General features: G+C 38.4%; 1 protein-coding gene across 13 annotated transcripts in view; it reads left to right on the forward strand.

Annotated features, from left to right (window-relative positions):
• The window catches only part of LOC126852635 (glutamate-gated chloride channel), a 70,002-nt gene that overhangs the window by 48,801 nt on the left and 7,582 nt on the right, over positions 1–13,619 (forward strand). For 12 of the 13 annotated variants that reach the window (XM_050597612.1, XM_050597616.1, XM_050597611.1 and 9 more), the window contains 5 exons: positions 11,576–11,645; positions 12,239–12,392; positions 12,775–12,857; positions 12,989–13,123; positions 13,220–13,372. In XM_050597612.1, coding sequence (XP_050453569.1) covers positions 11,576–11,645; positions 12,239–12,392; positions 12,775–12,857; positions 12,989–13,123; positions 13,220–13,372 — 595 coding nt within the window. Of the gene's footprint in view, positions 1–5,056; positions 5,125–11,575; positions 11,646–12,238; positions 12,393–12,774; positions 12,858–12,988; positions 13,124–13,219; positions 13,373–13,619 lie in introns of all 13 variants that reach the window. The other variant, XM_050597609.1, reaches the window with a different exon arrangement.

The following is a 13,619-nucleotide window of genomic DNA, read 5'->3' on the forward strand; positions in this document are numbered from 1 at the left end:
CATTTCTCTCTTTGTTTAACGCGCGTATAGAGTATATTTACGGGGACATATAGATTTTCCTCTGCTGCTTTATCAGAGAAAAGAGTAAGGTAGGCGTAAAGGTCGCGAAAAATCAATTGCGCAAAATGTTGATTAAAAAAGTTGGAATTATCATTACAAATTTATCCGCGATTAATAAAATAAGATAAAATTGTTGCGGTTGTTTTTCCATGAGATTTTTTTTTTTTTTTTTAAATATGCAGCTTATAGACGAGCAGCGTCAGGCCTATATACTTTTAGAATAATGTCGTAGAACGTAACGTACGCGAATAGCCTCATTTGACGGAAAATAATTCGAGGATTATCGAGAACACAAGAGCGCGCGTCTTTGGGCGGAAACGGTGGCGCGACATTGTGCTGTCGCGGCAACAGCGGTATTAACCGCGAATTGCCAATTGCGACGACGATGACACTGACGATGACGACGACGACGACGACGACGACGACGACGTATGTACGTCGTCGTCGGAAACAGTGTAATTAGACTGGCCTGGTACCAATCAATTATACGTGGGAGCGACGACGAGACGCGAAAGGCGGACTTTGTCGCGGTTTTCTCGTTATAGAGTTGCAATTACTAACGCGCGTTTCATCGAAGTCGGGTTTCTCTTTGAGCCGCTTGTTCGTTTATCGATCGATCCACCGTGATTAACCAACGTTACAGACCGTTATTCAAATATTCACGCGCCAAGTGCGAGAAAAGATGATGACGTTCAAGAATTTATTAGACACGACCGAGTCTCTCTCCCTCTCTCTCTCTCTCTCTCTCGTCCGTTTGAGTAATTTATTCAGTAGCCGATACTTTGCGTATGCATTATTTAGATAGCAGTTCAATTAGTTCGATCCGCTAAAATACACACATACGTCACACATAACGGTAATGCATATATTTATATTGTGAGAGCTCAAAATCATGGAAATTTGAATTACGTCATTGATTTGATGCTAATCTGCGATATACTCGTTTTTTCTTCATCACGCTAGATTAATCGCGATTGATTAGTGATTTATATCTCTCTACTTAATCGCCGCACGGTCTTTCTCTTATCAGTAGTACTTGGAGTTTGCTGCTCGTGTAGCCACTTGATCGGTGTCGATGTTCTCATCACTTATCGCACGATATTGCTGATATATTGCTGAAGAATAGATATCAAATATAAGATAATACGATAAAAACATTTGAGAGAGAAATAAAGAGAGAGAAAGAGAAAGAGAGAGGAATTGGTTGGAAAAATAAAAAAAAATAAAAAAATTCCTTAATATTAAATTACAATGAAGAAAGAGTTAATTAGAATCTAAAAAAAATAAATATAAGTACATAATTTTCAATGATAGATTGTTGAGATAAAAGAAAATTACGAAAATCAATGTAATTATGTTACTGAAGATTGAATGGAATCGAGATATCTGGTGCTTTCATGATTTATTTTATTATTTCAACAATTGTCTTGTAAATATTTATGTACTTATATCTCTGTGATATAATTGGTCCCTCCTTATTATCGCGAGGAGATATGGAACTTTGCGACATTTACCATCGTAAACAACAAGAACAGAATTATTCTTGGAAGCTTGTTACATTCATTTTACGTATATTTGCCTACGCGCACCAACACAAAGACATTTATAACTTAATTCTTTAATACTACTAAAGTAATATAGTGCATCTCTTCCCTTAATTTTGCGTGCTATAAATTACAATTTATATTTTAAAAAGTATTTATATATATTTATAATTCTTAAATATATCTATATATATGTATGTACATACTTTAAGCTTGAGGAAAAAGAAAATATATCGGAGAAAAGAATAGGTTCCTCCATATATCATTAATCAGATTCTAGGAAAGAGAAAAGTTAGATCGGATAAGAGATCGATTTGTTTCTCCGTCACACACTCGAATTCGTGCGAAATGCAGAACAATCGGTGTCCAGCAATCCTCGATTGTCGCACCGAGGGGGAGAGGCCCGTGTGAACCTCACTAGAGCGGCAATATCCGAGGTCCGCTTATTAGATTACGAGCGTTTAATGCAACTGCAATTCGCCGATTAGCGACACAAAACATTTTCTGATCTGCTGCCCGGCGTTTAATAAGGACGGCATTTAATAATCCGAAAGCTAGTACCTCGGATGACATTTCGCAATCGTTTCGAGCAGATCGCGAGCGCGCGTGAGTTAAATGAGATTTATTATGAGTGATGAAAAATATCGAGATGTACATCCGATCTGAATTATCTCCCTTTTACGACGGGCACGGAAATATATACGCAGAATTCCTTTGAACCCGAAGTATTTTAAATCGCGTGAATTTACGATGCGCGAGTTGAGAGAATTTTTTGCTATGATGATACGAGCTCGCCCACGAGATTGTCACGCGCGGCGATGCGTTTCTGAAATAAACTTTAATGAACGTTAAATTCGATGGTTCGCGACTTTTCAACGATACGTTTAAAATCGAGCGCGGTGTTTCAACAATCGAGTGCTTAGCGGTCGTCAACGGAGCGAAAAGAATTGTATTTCAGGGGTTGTCAAAGATTTAATGGACGTTCTGTTAAATCGATATATTCTTTCTTTCACGAGAATACGTCCATCTTTTTTACACACACACTTTTACACACACACACATATATATATACACACAGAGTATTTCCACCTACGTTTGATTCACGTGTTTGCTTCATATTTTTTCCCTTTGACTTTTCAATTATCGAACTTCTCTGTCTTTTCTTATTAATTGACATTATTCCAACATCTTGGAACGCAGACGAGCATTTTGTGAGTGAGAAAAATAAAATAAAACATTACGTATTCTTCGTAAAAATATATCTATATCAAGCTTTTAGAAAAATTGTGCTAAATTAAGCAATGTAAAATGGCAGATTAAGAGGCATAATGTGTAAATCTCTATAATAAGTCACAGACACAGGCGATATGAAAATATAACTTATATTTTATATTCATACAATCTGTATGCGGAAAGGCAAAGGAATTCTATTGACATTTTTGCCTATTGTATTCTTTGTAATATTGATTAAAATCACTCTCAATCGTGCCTGATGAAATATTATCTCGCAAAGTACTACTACTAGTACTTTGTCCATTATGGGAGAGAGAGGTATTCTCTTGACGAGCACGAACAATGATGTCATTTTAGAATTTTGCACGATCGAGGACAAGTTGCAAACTGCAAGAGCTCCGATTCTAAACGAAACGATGATTCGCGTACACAGTCAAGTACGCAGACAAGATTCGCTCTCCATGCGAAATCAAGCTGTCAATTACCGATTATTTCATCGTGAAATATGTGAGAATGGCAATGGGATTCTAGGATCCTCTCTTAGATGTTCCCCGTGCCGAGGAAGACGATGTGACGAGGATGACGTGGACGTATCTCGCGCGTTCGAGAGAGAAAGCGAAAGATGCGAAGTCGCTACAATCTGGCCATCAATCCGACCCTTCCGTGTTAATTAAAGGTCGACCCGCTCTTTAGAGACATCTAGTCGAATCCGTTACGGAGGGCGGGAACGAACGGCCGTTGAGAGGGCGTATATAATAAGAGATCTCAATCGCTTGGATCATCAAAAAATTCGCAATAGAACACATTTCTCCCCGACTATCTATGCCACTCACTCACTGAATATAGAATTTTCAAGATGCCATTTTTTTCGCTCTCTTGAATACAAAACCTATCATCTTGCCTCACATTTTTTTTTTACGAAACGTTATTCTCTTATTCCGAATTTCATTCCCTTTTACCTCTTATTTCGCTTATATATTTTCTTTCTTTCGTGTCTTTAATAATATATTTAAGATATTCTGTCGCTTGCCTTCTTTTAAGATTCAGCCAACCGGTGCGTTTATCGCTCGTACTGAGATTAGACAACAAAGCGACAGCTCAGGCATTTCTGCACATTCATGTACCACGTGTAAAATTCATCCAACATCGATTCTCTTCTTCTTACTTATATTCTTACGGGATTATTTACACTTGGCGAAGCGCGCGGATCAATAATCGTCGCTTTTAGCGTTGAATATTATCCCGTCTTCTCGATATAATGCTCCCGTAAGAGACCGTACGCAGAATATTATTATCAATTCTGTATTGATATTTTGCAAAATAATTTATTTTTTTTTTCGACCGTAGAAGCGCAGTCCGCCGCTAAGCTCACTTGCGTGAAACATTAATTGGTCTAACCGGGGTGTGAGAAAAAAAACACGCCCGCGCGTTAAATCGCTGCAGTTACCCATAGCTCGCCCCATCGCATCACGCCCCATGCCATTTAAATGTCGTAGTCGGGTTTATTTAAAATTTTATACATCGATCTCTGTCTCCATGATCTCTATGACATATATCTAAAGCTCATCTCCAAGCTCTTTTACGCTTTTTACATGTCACATATTGAATCGCGTAACGAGATATCACCACGTGCGTCCTGTGCCTCCTGCGGCAAGATAATAAAAGTTCGGAAAAGTGTCTCACATGAATTGATTAAAAATTGATTTTCAAATGAAACGGATTCGTGTGCGTGTATCCGAAAAAAAAAAAACGATTCATCCGCTCGGGGAATGAATCCATTATTTGGAAAATACTATCGGTAATTTGATTCGAGGGGATAAGAATTTTGCGAAGCATATAACGAGTAGAAACGGAGAATTTCATCATGATTTTATCACGGGGCACAGATGTACGTGATAATCATTCGTTTCATTATTCGTCTATATTCGCTCGGATGTGATCGGCGGAAGCTTCGATCACATACATTCGAGAATCGAAGAATCATCTTATCATCCGGTCACAATCTCCCACTGATCATCTCCGCCCCTCCTCATCCTCTCATTCATCGATGATCTCTCTCTACTCTTACAACCGTATCATTCCAGTCAATCAAATGAAAGCGAAAGCGAATTAGCAAAGCAAAAATAAAAAGAAAGAAAATAAAGCAAGCAATTTTCGGTTGACGGCGACCGATTTAATTAATCGATTTCTTTTGTTCTGTTCCCCGGTCGACGTGTTAGATGGCCCGACAAATGTGAACGTCAACATCTTTCTCCGCTCTATCAGCAAAATAGATGATTATAATATGGTGAGTGCAATATACAAGTAATCATCAACAAGGCCTACAGTCTGTATATCCTCACATATTGTGTACTAATTAACGTCACGTGTATATGATGCCGTAAGATTTGCACTTCTCTGTACTTGTATTTGTATTACGTGTATATGTATACGTGTATATATATATATATATATATATATATATATATATATATAAATCTCGTGTCTTCGCGCGCGTCTCTGCACACGTGTATACATATACATATATGCATACTCACGTGCGTCGCGCTGACAGTTGATATGTGCTAAGTCGCACCTCGTTGATTTTCCTCAATGTCGTTGACTGTCATGTTACGTCTATATACATACAGGGTGTCACGGATTTATCGTTGCTCTCATTGATCCATGGAATTTTTTGACAATTCAGGAGTCGGTCTCTCCTTGAAATGAAAAAAAAAAAGAGGAGAGAGGATGTCGAGATATAAATTTTATATCACTATCGATTGAAAATGTTTGGATTTAGACTTGCAAATAATTTATTATTCTGACTTGATCGCAACTTTAATGCCATATATATATGGTGTTAAAGAGATTAACAAGAGATAACACATTGTTGCGAAGGAAAAATCGACCTCGAATTGATCAAAGAATCCGCAGTTGCAAGGCGGGCGCGGTGAAGTCGCAGCATCCGGTGTACAATCGGCGGCGTTCTGTCTGTCACATCTGTCACATACTGATTGTACGAACGTTCGATTGACTGTACGTTGCAACCACGTCTTGTGCCTTGTTGGAACTTTTGCTAGAGAAAGACTGACTGACGTGCCCGCGAAAAAAGAGACGCCGCGCGCGGCGGAATTGCAATTCCGGAGGAGAACCGCGGGCACGCATTCGCAATGCAAATCAAAATACGTTTCGAGACACGTTGCAGGGCCTCAGGTTTGCTCACCGAACGAACGAGAGGATAGCAAACTCACATATATGCACAGCAAGTCTCTGCCTCGTCGATCGCAAATGCGACGCTATTGCCGTATATATGTCCGTTTGTTGAAAAACTAATCTTGCACACAATTCTTTCTTTATAAGACCGGGTGTCCTTAAAATTCTGTGTTGGATGTATAAAAAAATTATAATGTGAAAGTGAAGCTCGGATTCTCCAGAGTCGCGTGAGAATGGAGGGCGATCTTTGTCGCGTTTTTTAAAAAGCGATAAAGCTCTTGTTTTGTGTAGAAGAAGATTCTATATTATAATTGAGTGAAAATAATAAATATGAATGACTACTGTCACACGATACTTTCGCGTTACATACGTATGAAAGCTCTTCGCGATAGGGGTCCACACCATTCTCTCTGTCGATTCACTTTGATATCTGCCAAACACAGTTTTGGGAGGGATCCCTGTCATGGACGACACTCTGCTCAAAATCGCGATTCAATTATCAATTTTCCTGCCTCGCCGGCCGTCATACGAAACCTGTCGGATAATTGGCCAGTATTCTGCCTCGACGATTCAGAGACTCGTTAACGCTTGCGCCAGCATCATACGACAAAACGAGATACTTGTTTCACATACGCATATCCTTCTTCCTATTTCCGTCGTTCGGACATCATACGTAGGTGATCATTAAATCGAAAGTATATATATATATATATATATATTCATCGTACGACGGGCAAGGATATCGCGAGAGAAGTCGGTCGGTTCAATTTTAGGCCCTGCAAGAATTCCGTTCCTTTCTGTCTTCGTCTTCTTCTCCTATTTCTATCTTTCAATCTTTTTCGCTGTCTCCTCTTTCATTCTGTATCACGCTCTCATAAGTACGCGAGCACGTTCGGTATCGCTTATCCTGATAAATATTTCTTTACCAAACGAACGTATATCGTCGAACATTGGTATGAATTAAAGGATGCAAATGAAATTCGCGTGTGGGAATAATATCGCCTGTTAGAGCTCTATTGCGAGCAAATATATAAGATGATGGTAACGGTGAAGCAATTTGTACGAGGACGTTGAAGATGAGAGCAAAAATTCATAACCCGTTCTCCGTAAAGGGCACACGAAGAAAAACTGTATTGCGTCACTTGGGCGAAACTAAATTCAACACGTGCGGCTGCTCATCGGTGAAAGAAACGGGCGTAATCGCCGAGCGAGCTGATTGGCAGTATTGATCCCAAATTCTTTGGCAAACCCTCTATGACAAAATTATGCGTAACAATGGCGGATCGAAGAAAGTTTTAATAATTGACATATAAAAATAATTATTTCTTGTAAAATAATGCCATAAATTTAAACGAGCTAAAATATAATTCAGGAATAGACATTTTTTGCGATTATTTTTTTTTTTTTATTCCACTCACTCGACATTAATTATATCGTGCACGCCGATTATTATTCAGTATCTTAGCATATTCACGATTACGTCAACTATAAAATTGTATGTACATTAGTAATGCGAAGGGAATATATTTTAATATCGGCTAGCAAATATTATATTCCTCTTTTTCTCCGCTATGAGCGTGTTAAAGAAATGAGGATAATAAAGATAATAAAGGTTTGCAGAGGGTTTGCGAGGGTACTTTTCGCGACGCTATCCCATTATCCCATTGCCATCAAGACAATTGCCGGAACAACAAGGATGACGATGTGTACTTTTTCGTCGCTCGAACGAACCCATTTTGCACGTGGGAGATCGAGACCAATTAGCCTTTCGTCGCTTCGCGTAATCGAGTTGCGCTCCTTCGCACCGAGCAGTCTGTGTATCCCAGACACATTAAAAATATCCCGTGCGATTCTCCGGGGACTATTTCCGCGACAATTAAAATAAAAAAAAAAAAAGAGGGAAGCCAAATGGTCGACTTAACGCCAAACGTATTGCGCGTAACTCGAGAATTTCGCCCAACGGCTATCTGCAGCAACGGCTTTACTGGAGGTAAGAGTCAATGAAAAATTACGAGCCCCAGCTGTTACGCGCGTAACAGTGTTTACGGTACAACAGAAACAGGAATTCGTTGTGCGTCTCGCCGTAATATCAGATCGTATGGGCGAGGATCGTTGGACGTAAATTCGAGAGCTGCGGTTGCCCTTTTTTTTTTTTTTTTTAATATGGAACACTGAAATAGTGTTGTAAATGTTTTGCACTTGTTCTTTGAGATATTCACTACATGTAGATTTTTGTACGCCAAAAATTTGTATGAAGCCCCTCTCCCCCGATACCTCGCTATATTATAATTTTACGTCATCATCGAATCGGATATAGATCTACTCGATGATATAAAACGCTAAATTGCCGATGAAATAACGCAAATATTGTTAATATTTCGCAAATATTTCTAAAAATGTTTGACAGGGCCTGTCATGTTTACATAAAAATAAACAAATTCTTCACATTGCACACGTTTTTATTTTTGTTCCACGTGTGATTTATGATTCGAATGGTTAGTTTTCCGAAAATAAAGGCGAGAATTCAGATTTCTACGAAAATTTATTACTGAAATAATCCAGTAATCAGAGAATGCTCGTTTTAGATTTCATTGCCGACTTTTATAAAATTGAATGTCAAAAATCTTGCACTAGTGGCGATTTATTCCGTCGGTTATAGAGCTCTATACAGGATGGGACCAAACCGTTCTGGCCAAACTTTGAGATTTTATAGGAAATTTATTCCCGAACAAAAAGTTTCCTCTAAACATAGCTCGAAAAAATGCTTCCTTAAAAAAATAGCGCCCAAATTTTTCAATAAATCATCCTCTTTTGGTGATTAAATGTAAACAATGCAGAAAAATAATTTAGTGAAATAATCAATAAGCAAGATTAATTAAAAATTATCCAAGATCATAAATGAAGAGTATTTTTAAAAAGCTTTACCGTCGATAGCCGAAAAAACATTTTTTTATACATTTGAAACCAATTATCTCAAAATCAGGAAACTTTTTGTTGAGAATTAAATTTTCTATAAAATCTCAAAGTCTGATCGAAACGTTTGGACTTGTAATAAGATACATATCTATTCGATAGAGTAGTATATATCTATTCGATTGAACAACTTGATTTCTCGTATTTCGCATATTCCAATGTCGAGTACATGTATGTCCAATATCGTTTTATGCGCACTATTTTTTTCATGCGAACAAAAACATTGTTTTTATGTTGAAAAAAATATGAAAACGCATCTCGCGATCGCGATAATATTATTTTACAATCTCAAGCTCGTCGTGTTACACGGAAAGGATAAGGACCTTGAAGTATAAACCGTATCTTAAACGATATTTAACATGTTTCTCTGTAAATGATAGAAAAGAAAAAAAAAACACACATTGTATGCGAAAATGTAGAAAAGGTGGCCGAATCCGAAGGTGAATGAATCCTCGTTTGGTGGCACGTTCCTCAATTTTTCAGAGACTTACCGTCGATATTAAATACGCGCGAATACGAATGGATACAGCTCGCCGCTAGTCGCTGAAAGAAATTAACGGCGGAACGAAACCAGACGTTATTGGACGAGTTAGCGGGAGAAAAAGCGGAAAAGAGCGAAAAGCGCGCGCACACATACACACATACGCACGCACGCACGCACACACGAATGTGAAGTCGCTCTTCAGGAGCGAAAACTAGTACCACAATAGCCGACAGAGGAAAAGAAGGGCCAGCGGAACGGAGCCTAATGTTTACACGTTAAAAAGCATCGCAGAGAAACTGCACGAAGGATACAAATTGGCGGTCGGTAGGTCGAGGAAAACAAAGAGCGAAAGGAAAGGAAAATAAAAAGGAAACATATACATATATGTATATACATACATATATATATATATATATATATATATATATATATGTATATATATGGGGAAGCGCGCATTCCCTTTTAAACCCCCTCTGAAATAGGAAACAGGGCACGGGACTTCGTCGCCGAGGGCAGGAACGATCGCAGGCGAGCCGGAGAAACATGAGACACCGTGAGCCAAACTGCATGCGTTCTCTCTCTTTATCGCTTTAAACAAATTGCGTTGTAATGCCCGTGACATTTCTGGCGTTTGATCTGATTACGATATCCGGTAGGTCCTCTTGGTGTTCGCTTTTGCATGGCTCTTACCGATCTCTTGTTCGTCCTCTTCCTTTCCCCCCTTATTCCCCCCTCCCTCTTTCTCTCTCTCTCTCTCTTCTTGGCTGTGCGATGGTATTGGAGTAAATTTTTGACGATAGAATTTTTTTTTTCTGGCCGTCCGTCGACGTTTGCCGATTTGCTTGCAAGCCCTCGAAATCGCATGATCGCTTCTGGCGGAAAAGCGTCCCCAGATGTAGGATAATGCTTTAACGAGAGCTGATTTTCGTTCTCTTCCCGGGACGCTCTTCCCATCTTCTGACGCGATGATACACATTTCTCGACACATATATATGTACCGGTTGATAATAGATATAGTCGTCACGGATCGATACGTGTACGTAACGTGTCGTATTCGAGTCGATGAAATGACGGTATGCTCTACCTTGATGTATCGGCTCGATTCGTGACGTGGGTCAACTTCGATCGACGTATGCGATGACTCCAAGAGAGATTAATCCGGCAGATATGGATCGATGAATGTTGCTGACCTCGTTAATCTATAATCGTAGATTAAAATCACGTAGAATATTCTTCCGGCATAGAAATAACCTGGACAATAGTTTACGTTACTTTTTTTCCATTCTGCTAAAATTGTCAATTACACGAGTATAAGTACGTAACGCGATATCTTGACTACTGATCTGATAATAAGTTGAAAAGAGAAAAGGTGTAAAATTGTATTAATTGCAAAAACGAAATCAGAACATTCGATAATATTGACTTGATAAGAATATCTTTTTACTTGCAATATAATTTATTATCCATATCTGTAGCGACGATCATTATTTCACGGTAAGAATATCGACGATCAATTTGACGTTGCAATAATATTTTATATATACACAGAGGTAGAATTAAATTCTCTTTATTGCGAAATATACGAATAATCTTTTATAAGTGCGAGAATATATTTTTACCGAATCTTTAGAAAAGAGAAAATTGATTTACATATATACGCCAAATAAATTCTCATTTATTCAACTTTATCAAGTTCTCCCCGTCGCGTCGAAATATTATTATAGGATACACCGGGGAGAAATCGCGTTTCTGAGAATGATAATTATTGAAAATTATTAAAAAAAATAAAATTGTAATTATCGCGGTCTCTTCGTTAAATGCGAAGCCATCATTTGCATAAAGCTATTTTCTTCTTTCGTTACGATAACTATAGACTGCCATTATAAATGCTATCTGATTCGAGATTCTGGCGATTTAGACTTTTGCCGCTTTTCATTTCTCGTCTCGCACGTTGGTTTTTTTCTTTACGAAACTTTATAATTGGGAGAACTATCGCTCGCGGGTGTCGGGAAGAAGAAAAGAAAACAACTCGCCGCCATCTCACGCGGGATTCTGTTTAATCGCAATTTTTCTTCTTTCTCTCTAGGAATACTCCGTACAATTAACATTTCGGGAACAATGGTTGGATGAGAGATTAAAGTTTAATGACTTTGGAGGTATGTAAATGTTTTAAATAATATTTTATATTTAATCTGAATTTTTCTCACGCGAGATACTTTTAGTATTGATATTTTTTTTGACGCTAATAAAGATTACCTGCGATAAAATGAAAACAACTCATTGCAATGTGCGTATACGATGCTCCGCAACAAAAATATCATATTAGCTGTACAGGAATATAAATAATAGAGTTTTAAATGTTGAATATATTCTCCCCAAACGTTTTACGATGGAAAATTAAAAGAGCTCGAGCAAAACCTTTCTCCTTTAATTTGGACAAATGTCAAAGTATCTTTACGCAATAATATCATGTAGTACGATATATATGCGAGAATACTCACATATAAAAGGCATTTGTATTATACTTTTTTTTTCCATATCGCGTAAAGCGCGACTCATAACATTTTACTCTCACGAGTAACCATCGTCACGCAAATTTAACAGTGGCCACTTTTATCTCTTCTCTTCCCTAAATTGCTGCTAAATCGCGTTCTTTATGCGTTTACCGCGAACTGTATTTTAACAAGCGACGCGCAGCAAATGTACACCGATTTTTCGGTGAAATAAAAAAGTCGACTGTCCGTTGCAGGTCGACTTAAATATTTAACTCTTACGGAGGCGTCGAGGGTTTGGATGCCGGATCTGTTTTTCTCGAATGAAAAGGAGGGTCATTTCCATAACATCATTATGCCCAACGTATATATACGAATTTTCCCGAACGGCTCGGTTCTTTACAGCATACGGTGAGTACCGGATATCGCAGCGTCCGCCAAGAATCGATTTAATCAACGAGATGATAACTTTTTTTAATAGATCGATGAAGCGCTTTTTTTGTAAACATTGCACGCAGAGTTTTATCGTCCGACAAGTTTATCCGATCGACACTTAAATCTCATGCCGCTTCGATATAAACCAGTATACATTATCCGTAGCGCGTTTCATTCTCCGTATAATCGAATGTTGCGAAATTCTTACTACGCTAATGTACACATCGGAGAGAGTTATCTTGCACATGTGCGCGTGACAATCAGACACGTACATATATTTCTTGTTATATTGCAAATTGGATTCTTTCTTTTCTCTTGCATCAGATTACAAATAAATGAGTTTTTCCTTCTGGCGCAGGATATCCTTAACGCTCTCCTGTCCCATGAATCTGAAACTGTATCCCCTGGATCGACAAGTTTGCTCACTTCGTATGGCTAGTTGTAAGTAGACTGTAACAGATGTAACGCGATTACATGCGCAATAATTATTATCGAGAAAATAATTATTTTCGAGAATATATATTTGCGGAATAAAATAATTATATTTTCGCCCCCTCCTCCTTCCTCGATAGACGGATGGACGACGAACGACTTGGTCTTTCTCTGGAAGGAAGGCGATCCCGTTCAAGTGGTCAAGAATTTACATCTACCCAGATTCACCCTGGAGAAATTTCTCACGGATTATTGCAATAGTAAAACGAACACCGGTAAGTAGAACAGCTGTTGCTATCCAGATTACACTAGACGAAAACCCGCATAATCTGATGAGATTATTGGATGAAAAAAAAAAAAAAAAAAAACAGGAGAGTACAGTTGCTTGAAAGTGGACCTGCTATTCAAGAGGGAATTCAGCTACTATCTCATCCAAATCTACATCCCGTGCTGCATGCTCGTTATCGTGTCCTGGGTGTCTTTCTGGCTGGATCAGAGCGCCGTGCCTGCCCGAGTGTCACTAGGTACAAATTATCAAAGCTAATCTCTAAACGCGCAGCGAACATGTCCAAGGCATGTTATCGGATAACCCAGAACTTTGATTGCTCATTTACATATTTATTGGCGGCTCTTTCGCAACAGAAGTATAGAATTATAAGAGTTGTCAAACGCAATATTGGTAATGAGAAATGAAATATAATCATTGCGACATAGAGATTAAAGTAGACTCTCGAGAAATTTAAATTTGTGCGCAAAATAATTAAAAATTTT

The sequence above is a fragment of the Cataglyphis hispanica genome, chromosome 11 (genome assembly GCF_021464435.1).
Source record: "Cataglyphis hispanica isolate Lineage 1 chromosome 11, ULB_Chis1_1.0, whole genome shotgun sequence".
In the NCBI taxonomy this organism is placed as follows: domain Eukaryota; kingdom Metazoa; phylum Arthropoda; class Insecta; order Hymenoptera; family Formicidae; genus Cataglyphis; species Cataglyphis hispanica.